This window comes from Nestor notabilis, unplaced genomic scaffold (assembly GCF_000696875.1).
Source record: "Nestor notabilis isolate BGI_N333 unplaced genomic scaffold, ASM69687v1 scaffold8870, whole genome shotgun sequence".
Taxonomy (NCBI): Eukaryota; Metazoa; Chordata; class Aves; order Psittaciformes; family Psittacidae; genus Nestor; species Nestor notabilis.
In genome coordinates, this window is record NW_009910627.1 from 83,142 (window position 1) to 95,500 (window position 12,359).

The 12,359-nt window shown below is 36.6% G+C and overlaps 1 protein-coding gene across 1 annotated transcript in view; it reads left to right on the forward strand.

The window, feature by feature from the left end:
* BIRC6 (baculoviral IAP repeat containing 6) overlaps positions 1 to 12,359 on the forward strand; it is a gene marked incomplete at its 3' end in the record, with an annotated part of 95,274 nt that overhangs the window by 68,346 nt on the left and 14,569 nt on the right. The window contains exons 46-53 of the mRNA XM_010010978.1: positions 1,292 to 1,467; positions 2,036 to 2,132; positions 2,343 to 2,537; positions 4,355 to 4,555; positions 5,180 to 5,459; positions 7,241 to 7,497; positions 8,677 to 8,785; positions 9,288 to 9,509. Of these exons, the coding sequence (XP_010009280.1) occupies positions 1,292 to 1,467; positions 2,036 to 2,132; positions 2,343 to 2,537; positions 4,355 to 4,555; positions 5,180 to 5,459; positions 7,241 to 7,497; positions 8,677 to 8,785; positions 9,288 to 9,509 (1,537 nt within the window). The remainder of the gene's footprint in view (positions 1 to 1,291; positions 1,468 to 2,035; positions 2,133 to 2,342; positions 2,538 to 4,354; positions 4,556 to 5,179; positions 5,460 to 7,240; positions 7,498 to 8,676; positions 8,786 to 9,287; positions 9,510 to 12,359) is intronic.

The following is a 12,359-nucleotide window of genomic DNA, read 5'->3' on the forward strand; positions in this document are numbered from 1 at the left end:
TTCTGAGCATACAGTAGTAAACGTGTAATACCTAGTGCAGCATGCTAGCTACCCAGCGAAGATAAAGAAGATGATGTCTGCAGATGTGTACTGATAAGTAGTGGCTTTGGTGCCAAAACTAATGCTAATAATGTTAATTTACTACACCTGGCAAGCCACCTGGTCAGGAACCAGGAAAGCCTTGCATCATTCGTCACATGAAGTTAAAAGATTTGTTGGATTTTCTTTATGACCATTTTGTCTATTTATTCCATTAGGTTTTTATGCTTTGTTGTTGACAGACAATGAAAATCATACAAGTAACAGTATTCCCCTCCTTGCCTACCAGCTCCTCATCTCAAAGTCTTCACAGCAAACCCACATGACTTGTCTTAAGCTTCAACATTGATTCCACTTAACTTTCCCAGGCCGTGCAGAGGCTGACTCCTAAGGCTTTTTTTTGCCTGTCTCCATGCATCCAGTGCTTACCAATATTTTCTTTCTTGACAGCTTTAAGGTGGTTAAAGTACTAAAGCTGTCAATGCTCTTGCCAAAATGTTTCTCTAAGGCATGTTCCAAAGATTACTTGAACACATCTTTTATTATCGTTTCTTCGTATAACTCCAGTTTCTCTAAATGGAACAGCATTATTCCATAGATTCCTCCCACTGAAATCTAAAGCCACTTTAAAAGCTTTTCCAGATTGATGTCATATGCTTTGTAAGACAGCTGTATTTATGAAGGTAATCTCTTCCTTGGGAAGACTGTTCTTTTGCTTTCCATCCTCAATTTCAGCAATGTGTAATCAATATTTCTGAATATTGATATTCAGTTAAATCCTCGTGAATAAATCCTGAGGTTTACCACTGAGAAGGAGAATTTTGAGAGAGGTATTTCTGATAGAAATACACGTTAAACGTTTGGGGGGGTTTTGGCTGCACAAATGCACTTCTATTATATGAAAGAAAAAATCTTAAATTCTTTTTAGTTGCTTCTGGCTAGGAGGTATTGGTTCTTACTCTGTTTATTTCACTAAACACGCTCATTCTTATGGTCTTACCTAAAATTGGATTTAAATTCCTGACTTCTGGGGTCGAGTTACCTACTTACACTGTAAAGAAGGTAGTACATGTCTGGGAGCACTAATAGACATTTTTTTTGATCCTGAAAACCTGATTCAGTTTGTAGTTTGTAAAAACCGTGTGGACATTTAACTGAAAAGAAATCTAAATATCCTTGAGTTTTCTTACATGCTGTAATGGTTTGTTAGATGTCACTTTCTGACCTTCAAAGTGTTTCTGTTTTCATTAAGGTGCAAGTGGCTTACATCTCACTAAACATGAAAACTTTCATGGTGGCTTAGATGCAATATCAGTTGGAGATGGGTTGTTCACTATCCTGACAACACTTAGTAAAAAAGCAACAACAGTGCAAGTGATGCTTCAGCCGATTCTTACCTACATGGCCTGTGGGTACATGGGAAGACAGGTGAGTTCCTTTCGGTCTGCTGTGATTCAGAGGAATTACAGATCATTTGGTGGTGTCATTTATAATAAGCTCACAAACCTGAACTAGTGCTATGTAAAAAACGTTAACATCTTTCCAACCTCACTTCAGTTTGGTGCTGAAGTTAGGAAGCCTCTCTCCATTGCCCATGGTAGAAGGAGTGAGAGTTTCTGTAAGGACGTTTTGACATTCCTGTAAGTGTTCTGGCTAAAAGCTTGAAGATGGATTGAATATTTTATTATGTGCAGGTAGGAAATAACATTTATTGTGTTCATATGAGTGGGTATTTTAAATGCTCAATATTATTATTTCCCTCAGCTGCTTGTCCTGGTAGTTTGATCTTTTTTCTTACCTCAAAGACTGCTCCTACATAAGGAGTGAACCCTGTGGAACATGGTATTGCTATTTTGTAGCAGAGAGGTCAACTGTGCTGGCATTTCCTCTCTGGGATTTTTGCCCTACTAAAAAGGGAGGCTAAGAGCAGTCATGTGTATTTCTGTCATATTAATTTTTTATGAAACCATGTATTGCTTAACTGTTTTTCTTCTAGGGTTCTCTTGCCACTTGCCAGTTATCTGAGCCACTGCTCTGGTTCATTTTACGGGTGTTGGATACAAGTGAGGCACTGAAGGCTTTCCATGATATGGGTAAGAATGGCTTTTCTTTAGCTGCAGCAAGTAAAAGGGTTATTGCAGATTTACTTTTTTTTTAATTTATTTTTTTCCCCTCATCTTTAGAAGGACTAAAGAGACATGCTTGGAGGAGCACATTTACTGAATAGTTGTTTGCTTGCTTAAAATCTATTTCATGCTTCTGAACAGTGTTGTTTCCTCTCCCTCTGCCCATGTTATACACAGGTGGTGTTCAGCTTATTTGCAACAACATGGTAACGAGCACAAGAGCTATTGTTAACACAGCAAGAAGTATGGTTTCAACTATTATGAAATTTCTTGATTCTGGTCCCACCAAAGCAACAGATAGCAGTTTGAAAGCTAGAGTGCTAGCTTCTGAGCCTGATAATGCAGAAGGAATTCACAATTTTGCACCCTTAGGTAAGTAATATTTCTTTCTTCTACATTAATGTCCAGTGGTCATTCGAATCTTTATCAAGTTCTTAAAATTATTGTGATAGTGTCAAATGTTGCAATACTGTTAAATCATTTAAACAGGGAGGTTGCTGGTATTTCCGGAAGATCCTGGGGGAGGAGATTAGTGCTCCCCCACTTGTATTAAGACCTCTTGTGGTTAGGGGAAAGAAGAGAGTGATCCATAGCTGATGTAGTCATGCAACAAGTTGGGCTCCTTCCTCCATCCCTAGGTCAGGGGATACCCAGTTCCACCCCACCTTCTGCTTTAGATATATTAACACTCACTGACTTATCTTAAGGCACATTGGATTTGATAGAGCTGCTGCAGAAGACTAGCAGACTTGGACGAAACAGAATGAGCCTAACCTGGGTCAAAGCAGAAGAAGCTGGAGTGTAGGGCTGATATTGCTGCAGCTGCTCCCGCACCTGCACCTCATTGCTCTGATGTTGCCTGCATGAGCATTTGTTAGAATTGCGGAGCTGTTTTGGTAACAATACTATGGCTGTTAGTTAACTAAAATGCATGTATTTTAAGATGTAGATGTACCGTAATATCTTACAAAGGTTCCTTTTCACTACTAGTGTCTTAATGTTTTGTGTTGCTGCCCAGTAGCCTAGCATAGCCCACGAATGTGTTCATACGGTGTGTCTCACTGTTAAGAGGGAAAAAAAAAGGATTATTTTTTAAATTTTCTGGAAAAATTGTTGGGCAGGAGAGAAATCAATTCAAATTTAAGGGTGTCAAAAATAATGAAATTAGGAAAAAAAAATTATTTGGCTCTTCAGAAATTCCTAAAAGATAAAAGAATCCTGTAAATGCTGGTTCTTGATTACTTTTAGTAGAAAATATTCTATGTTTATGTGGAGGTGGGCTCTTGCATGCCTTATCTCCCAGCAATTCTTGATGATCTCCTATAAGTGCATCTATCTTAATTCTTTACTTTCAGTCAGGAGTATGCTTTTGAAATTAACCTTTTGGTTGTCCTCACTTAATACATTCTAGTTTGCATCGTGGAGTGGTCCCTGAGAGAGAATTCAGTTCACTTGGGATGAGAGTCTATCAAAACGTGGCCAGGAATTCACCTTCAGCTGCTACTAGGCATTCAGTCATGGCTACAAGGCATTCAGGCTAGAGCTACTTTAACATAAAACCCCAAGTACTTGTAGTCTGAAGAGCACAAATATGGTCTTCTTGTGCCATACTATTTGCTAAAGAAGACATGCATTTGCTAAAGAAGATGTTCCTACTTCGTTCTTAACTCATGCCAAGATTGGAAAAATAAGCAGCCACTGCTGTGATCAGTTGTGGGTTTTTTTGTTTTTTTTTTCCTTTAGAAAAATGTTTTCATGTGAAACGAAACTGTTTAAAGAAAAGGGTTTGGTTAAAAAATTGCTTATGTTATCACTGTAATATTTAAATCTTTAAAGTCTTCGTTATGCTAACTGAATGAGCTGAGTTCAAGTTCTAAGCATGCTGTCCAACTTGCGTCATCTTGGTTGGGTTTTGTAGTGAACTCTTGATAGAAAGTTTAGGATTTTGGTAGTAAGTGTCCCCTAGCAAATTTTCAAGCTTGCTCATAATGTAAATATGTAAACTGCCTATTTAAAACAGTGTAAGAGTAAAGGAAAAATATCTCAGCAGTTGTCATTATCACACATGGGAGGTTATCAATAAACCAAAACAGGTGAGAGAGAGTTAAAGAAAAGTGTTTTCTACAGTTCAGGTTGTAAATTTATCTGAGTTTTATTAATGATCAGTGTTAATGGTGCTGTTTTTGAAGGTTCAATCACCTCAAGCAGTCCCACTGCCCAGCCTGCCGAAGTGCTGTTACAGGCTACTCCTCCCCACAGAAGAGCTCGGTCTGCTGCGTGGTCATACATATTCTTACCTGAGGAAGCTTGGTGTGACCTCACCATTCACCTTCCTGCTGCTGTGCTGCTCAAGGAGATCCACATCCAGCCTCACCTGGCCTCTCTGGCAAGTGAGTACACCTACTGACATTGTTGCTGGTTTAACAATTGGAAGTGTAGGGTTTAGAAGCGATATGAGGAGTATGATCAGAGGAACTTAAATGGGCAGGTTGTTTGAAGAATGCCTATAAAATAAGTTGAAAACGTTGCTAATTCTGCTTTCCTTGAGAATGTAAGGCCCTGCCTCTGCTTGATTTCTTCCAGCTTCATTTACATTAAATATGCCTGGTAAAACTCCTTGAAACTTTTCCCTAGTGAGAATAGGGAGAGTGAGAATACTGGTCAGCGGTCTTCAGGCAAAATGGTTTTGTATGGTAGTTGGAATAAACTGTAAGATATTCAGCTCATATTGTTGTAGCCCTGTTAGGAAAACGTGGCATTTACACTGGCATGACTTTTCTTCATCTTAAGTCTTTAAAATAAACTGTATTCAGCATGTATCAAAATGCTTTTGCATTTTAACATACACCATCCTACAGGTCAAATACTCCAGCTGCAGTTCTGTAGTAGTGTTTGCCCAAGACCATTTCAATCATCTTTGGCTGTATCTTACACAGGGCTACATGTTTAACACTTAACATTCAAACCAGTACACATTTTTAAATAGTATTAAACCTTCTTCTCTTCCTCTGTAGCTTGCCCTTCATCAGTATCTGTTGAAATAAGTGCAGATGGTGTCAATATGTTACCTTTGTCAACTCCTGTTATCACAAGCGGTCTCACCTATATAAAAATCCAGCTAGTAAAAGCTGAAGTTGCCTCAGCTGTCTGCCTTCGTCTCCATCGTCCCCGGGATGCCAGTACACTAGGCCTCTCTCAGATCAAACTGTTAGGCCTCACGGCATTTGGAAACACCTCATCTGCAACTGTCAATAATCCATTCCTTCCCTCTGAGGATCAGGTCTCTAAAACAAGGTAAGTTTCTAGTATCAATGGGGAGAGGCATGTTTGTGCCAGTTCATGGTTTGGGGGTTTTTTTATGGTGTTTTGTGCTCTGAGTCAGATCTTCCGGAAGCAAACTGTGTTCATGAGTACCTGTTTTTGTAGCTGAATTTTAACATTTATGGAATCTGTTTCAAATATCTTAGAAAACTTGCCCTTCTTGTTGTTTGTTGTTGTTTCGGGTTTTTTAACAGAAGGCAAATACAAGCAGTGCTCACTTTTTTTGGTACTGTGCTTATCTGCATATGTAAAAGGGGATGTTTCATCTCTGCAATGGTGAAAGAATACAAAGCACAGGAAAGCATTTAGGGTTGCATTCTGTGTTTTTAATGGGTAGCAGTTGTCAGAAAAACTGAAGTAGCAACATACTTCTTAACCCTGTTGAAGTCAAAGGAGTTACATAAGTATTGGAGCAGGAATAGAAATAGGACAGTGGGATGTTTTGTGGAAGTCATATCTAATATTGCTGTTTGCAAACATTTGAGAAATAGGAACTGAATGTCGTTAGGATTCTGGCATATCAGCAAGATTTCTTTTCAAAAGCTTTTATTTGGTTAGGTGGCATCTGGAGTTTATTACTTATTTTTAAAACAAAAATAAATAGACCCTTAAGGATTTAAAAGAAAAAAAAAAAGATTATCTTAAAGTCACACAAAAATAATCGGTATCTAAGGAAAGCAGATGAGTGTACATTCTTCATGTCTTGATATGCTTTATTGTGTCTTCCGGCTTAGTTTTATAAGTACCTCAATAAAGCAGTGGTAGTAATATGATAGATATATTCAGTAAACTTTGATATAATTCTGTTTTAGACATAACAGAAAACTTGCTCTTTCCTAAAATGATAAATATTTAGGAGTAAATTATTCCTAAAATAAACTGTAAACTTCATTTAAGATCTGTATGCAATTTTACCTTTTTTTTGAACAGCAGGAGATAAGGTTAGCTGTTAATTTAGAACTTGTCAGTGAAGTAACGCCATTTGTTTCACATGCAACTTAGACTGTCATCTTGTTCACAATCCTAAGTTAAACAGCATTATGGTATGTTTTTATAAATAACATAGTTAATGTGTTTCCAAATTGATTCAAATACAATAGGTTTACTTTACAAGATTTATTATTAGAAGGAATGCTGAATGATATTGTTAAAGAATAAGAGAGACACGGGGGAAATGCAGTGGCTTACATTTTTAATTGTTGTTCCAAGCCATTTTTGGAATCTCAAAGCTCCTTTTCTCTGCGCTTTTTAAATCTGGTTCATTAAGGTGTAATTCATTGTAATTTATTGTCAATGTGTATGACAGGGAAGCTGTGCAGGTGTATAACATTAATGCCAACCACTGTTGCAGTATCTTGACTTTAAGGAGGAATAAATGCAGCTGTGCCCAAATGAGGCAGTGTGTTCTTTAATGTTTCACACTTACATTTTGGCCATTTCCTTTTAATATGTGAATCAAGAAATCTTGAGAAACTTCAGTAATAAAACTTTCAGGCTCTTCATTGTTCCTGTCCAAAATCCTTCCTTTCTTACAACCTTAAATGAATGATTACAACAGCAATTACTGATGCATATTACGTTGTGGTCTTAAATTCAGTCATTTTAATTTGGTTTTCTCGGATGATGTCTGGTCATGTCACAGCAGTTTTTTGCAGTACTTGTCCTAGAATCTAATACAGGTGGTTACGTTACAGATGAAAAATAAAATAGTAAGAAAATTCTACATTAGCTCATTTTTCTGTTTTTCTTTTCAGTATTGGGTGGTTAAGATTGTTACACCACTGCCTCACTCACATAAGTGATTTAGAAGGAATGATGGCTAGTGCTGCAGCACCCACAGCTAATCTGTTGCAGACATGTGCTGCTTTACTAATGTCACCTTACTGTGGTATGCATTCTCCAAACATCGAGGCTGTGCTTGTAAAAATTGGGCTTCAGTCCACCAGAATAGGCCTAAAATTGATCGACATTCTTCTAAGAAACTGCTCAGCTTCAGGGAGTGATCCTGCAGGTGAGTACAATGTTTTTCTTCTCAGTTGTTGCTTAAAAACTTTGCTTGTGTAAATGTACAAATACTTGCCTGTTACTTTCTGATTCTGAATTTGGGTTGCCAGAACTTGCCATTGTGCATTGTCTTGCTTCTGAGTATCACAGTCATTGTACGTGGGTAGTTCTACAACAGTAACACATAGCAACCAGGTTTGTTTTGATTTCTGTATGGAATAGATACTTAGGTGAATGTTTTGAAGTTACAAGATTAGGATATGCAATATATTGTGTGTCTTACTATAGGTACTATGTCTAGATCTTTCAAAATAAAGAGCATCCATGAGTACTCTTAAGGAAAACAAATGCAGCAATATTTGGGCACTAATAGTCTGGAGGGCAGTATAAATTCCAAATAGTACTAAGTCCTAAAAATATTTACAGGTGGATGTCCACCTATGTCCCACAGTGAAATTGTGCAGTAGCTCTTCTGTTAATGAGTTGGGCTTTTGTATTTGTGACTTCACATGACTTTGCTTTCAAATGAAAGAAAACTGAACTAATATTTTTTCCTGGTTTGAGGTTGCTGATGCTAACGGAAAACACTTTCCAAAATGGCTTCCATGACTTGTTTTGCTGTGAGTTAATGCTTCAGTGTAGTCTGGTGCCTTTTGCTGGAATGCAATTAGATAAGAAGTAGCTTCCTACAGGGCAGGAGATGAACACAGGGAGAAGATTAATAGGAAATAATCTGAGAAAATATTCAGCCTTAGTCCCATTGATGGAAATAGGAGTTAACCTCCATTTTGAAATGAATGTTTGCTTTTGTGAATCACAAGGTCTGACAGCTCTACTGGAATTAGTCATGTCTTTTTGGAATGTTTGTAAGGAAATCCTACTAATTAAATGTTAAAGTCCTGTATCTGCTGAGTGTTGCAACAGTTTTTCCTTTCATAGTAAGGCTGAACATTGCACTGAACACACGAAGCGCAGAGTTTCAAGATAGTGGCGTATATGAGAATTGCATCCGTACGTTAATAGCAATACTCAATTCAATGTTAATGTTGTAATTCTATGAGAATTTCACTAGTACTTTTAAAAATATACATATGTAAGTACTTCTATTATTTCCCCTCCCCCCCTCCCCCTTTTTTTTTTTTTTTTTTTTTTTTTTTTTTTTTTTTTTTTTTTTGAATGCTGCAAGATCTGAATAGCCCTTTACTGTTTGGAAGATTAAATGGTCTCTCTTCTGACTCCACAATAGACATTCTTTATCAGCTTGGAACAACTCAAGACCCTGGAACAAAAGATAGGTAATGTCATTTGGATTGTCATGTGGAAGTGTATACAAAAATAATCTGCTGAATACTGGCTTGATATGACTGCACACAGACTTTTTCAAAAGTCATTGTTGCGAGATAGTGTGAACGTGCAGAAATCTAAAGAAGCTTTCCCTGCTATCTCTTTGCATCCTTTGCAGAGAATGCTGTCCCTTTTTTTTTTTTTGCTCTTATTAATGTGATTGAACTTTTGTGGCTCAGCTGACTTTTCTCTCAAATACTGAGAACTCAGATACCTGCTGTGTTTTCTTTCTCTGTAGAAAGAAAGCTTACATTTGGCTGTCCAAGATAAGTGGTTTTAATTAATTTTTTCCCTGTTAGAGATCTAAGTCTTGAAAAAAGAGTTTGAGCTCATTCTTGAATTTTGCTTCAAAGGAAGAGATAAATGTGTAAATCAGATTACAAAAAGCAAGCTAATTTGTTTCTGAGTGTTTCTTTGACCCTTTATAATGTACTACATCATCTTGCCTTCCAGAATTCAAGCATTGCTGAAATGGGTCAGCGATTCTGCGAGAGTTGCAGCTATGAAAAAAAGTGGCCGGGTCAGCTACATCTGTCCAAATAGCTCAACAAAAGAGTATGGTCTTTTGATGCCATCTCCTTCCCACTTGCATTGTGTAGCAGCAATTTTGTGGCATAGTTATGAATTGCTTGTTGAATACGATTTACCAGCATTGCTGGACAGAGAGCTCTTTGAGTAAGTAAAGCAGAGTTTGGCACTACATACTTTTTATAGCTGAATTATTTGGTTCAATGAAATGATACAACTTGAAGTGCACTTACTGTGAAACAGTAGTGAAAATTGTTGTCCCAGAAGCTAATTGACAGAGTGAATACTTAATATCTGAACAGGTAGTTTTGTAGTTCTAAACACAAAACTGCACTTGACATATGGCAGGTATAATTGTGTTTAAAATCAAAAATCCAAAACAGAACAGCAAATCCATGTATATACTTGCACATATGTGAAAGGTAAACTGTTACAAGTTTTTGTTTGTGGGTGTTTAAATTCAGGGCTGTTCTTGTTGAAATTGAGAGTTTGCAGTAGTTTTCACAGTACCTGTAAATCATGATCTTCATTCGTATCCTATGATACTCAGGGTATCCAGTATCTATAACAGATAGCTAAAAGCTAGGGAAGTGGTGGGGGGGATTGATTTTTTTTGAGTTGCCACGTTTTTTCTGGCCATTCTGATTTGAAAGAAACAGAGCACAAACTCGAGTGAATCTTGAACTATGAATTTTCTGGAAGTTGCTGGATTCTAAGGTAACATTCACCCTAAATACCAAATGTATACTTTTAGTGACTCCAGATTGAAAACAGGTGAGCAAACATTTCTACTTTATGTTGCTTAACCATCTCTTCTGTTTAAACAAAGCAACAGAAGAGAAGCCACATAGCTTTATTTCATGTGTATTATAAAAAATGTAACGTAAATTCCTGTATCTAGTGAAGTATCTTTCATTTGTACCATTAACACATTTCCAGTTAATAAAAGGAGCTTTGCTAGCACATAAATTTTTTTTTTTGTTGCCCTTAAGAAGCATTCATATTTTTCTACTACCTCACTGTCTCATTTAGGCACAGTCAAACATTCAAATACTGGGAAACGTACAAGTTGTGGTTGTTGGTATAAGCATGTGGAGTTCTTGCCTACATGCAACATGATGGTCTCTAGGTCCGTGACTACAAGCTAAACCTTTTCCAAAGACACTTAAGTGATACTGGAATGTAAATAATTGCTAATTCAAAACAAGCTTGTTCATTTTGAGAATCAATTTAAGGATTTTCAAATTGCAGGTCAGTTAGTCCCTTGAGCAACACCTTTTAACAAAAATAGATTTTCCAGGTACATATAAGTTTTAACACTTGAAGAACTCTAATAAAAATAGGTATTTATAGTAATATAAAAATGGGTTTCACAATTGAATTCCTGACTTTGAAGGAGAGTATGTTGTTTTCATCACAGGACAAAATGAAGGAATGCTAATAAAACTATTGTACCTAGTTTGAGTATGCATGTTCCAATACAGCCCTGTTCCTCTACCTCCTGCCAAATAAAGCTATAATTCATATCAGCCAGCATCTGGAGAAAATTATAAAATACATTTTTAATAAATACAGAAGAATTGTTGTCAGACTTCTCTGGGTAAATAATTCTTCTAATAAAAATAACTTCTTGTGTGTATTTTTCATCCTCTTTGATGTTTTAACTTTTGAAATATTTTCATTGATTCTAGCTATAACTCCTAGTTTCTCCTTCATATGATATTTAACTTCTTTCTTGGATATGTTTTCCCATCATCCCCATTTTTATTTCAGTATTTCTGCTTTGGCCAATGGATACTAATTTATTCCTTAGTTAGTTTTTTAATATCTAGTTGGAAAAGTATCTTTTCATAGAGCATGAACTTACCCAGAAAAATTTTGGTAGAAGGATTGTGTGAATATGTAGTTGGAGAAGAGTTTAGGTGTACCTTTATTATATGTGGACTTTGGGAAATTCTGACTATTTTCCCAAAGTTACGGGCGGGGTCATTTAGTCACTGAGATGACTTTTTAATGTTTTATCTTGAAAAGATTTTTGTGTGGTTTTTTTTTTTTTTTTATCAGCCATTCTCTAGACTGATGATAAAGGTAACTTTTGGTGAGACCCGTGTTCTGTTCTGGACTCTTACAGTCCCTCAGACACAGACTAACACATCCAGAAGAGGGAAGAACATTCCTCGTCTTCAAATGGGAATGTGTTATATGACAATACAACCAAACTTACTTAAAAACCTAACATTCAAGGGGCACAAAGTGTGCATTCACCTGTCTATGTAAAGGTTAAGTTAACGTAACTTACGTATGGTGTTAGGTGCTATGAATGCAGGTTCAGAAAACTTGCTTTTGTTGTTGTTTCTTTTTCATTTCACCTATTCTGAAAAAGTCTGTATGAAGAAATTACCATTTCACTACTGTACAAATACCACTTCTGAAATTTAAGCTGAATAATAGGAACTAAATTAGCTGTTGCATTCACATGCCTCGGATTAGCATTCAATCAGATAGTATTTGAATGACAGTGAGTTCAAAGGTAAGGTGGGATTTTAGCATCTCTGAGGTATCTCTGTTGTTAACTTGCATCCTGAGTGCAGGTTGAGTAAGGATAGCGAGGGTAACAACATTCAACCAACAAGGTCGTTGGTGCTTTCATTTTTTTGCAACTTCCTTAGGTAGAACTCTAATAAAGAAAATCTAAAAATTTTGGAAACATATTAAAATACTTTCAGTTCTTACAGAATTAAGTGACCTTTATTTAAAGGAGTGTGTGTGCACACGTGTGTGAACCTGGTAGCTGCAGTGTGGAGAGTTGAAGTTGGCTCAAAACTGCATAAATTATGTGACAGAAGACTGAAAATCAAAAAGACTGATTTCAAAAGTCTTGAAAAAGACTGTCAAAAAACCTGAAATCGTTTCATGTGCAGCATGCCGTAAAAGTTAGCTTATATCTCTTTTAAATGGTGTATGATGAAAGAACTTTAAACATAGAATTCAGGAATG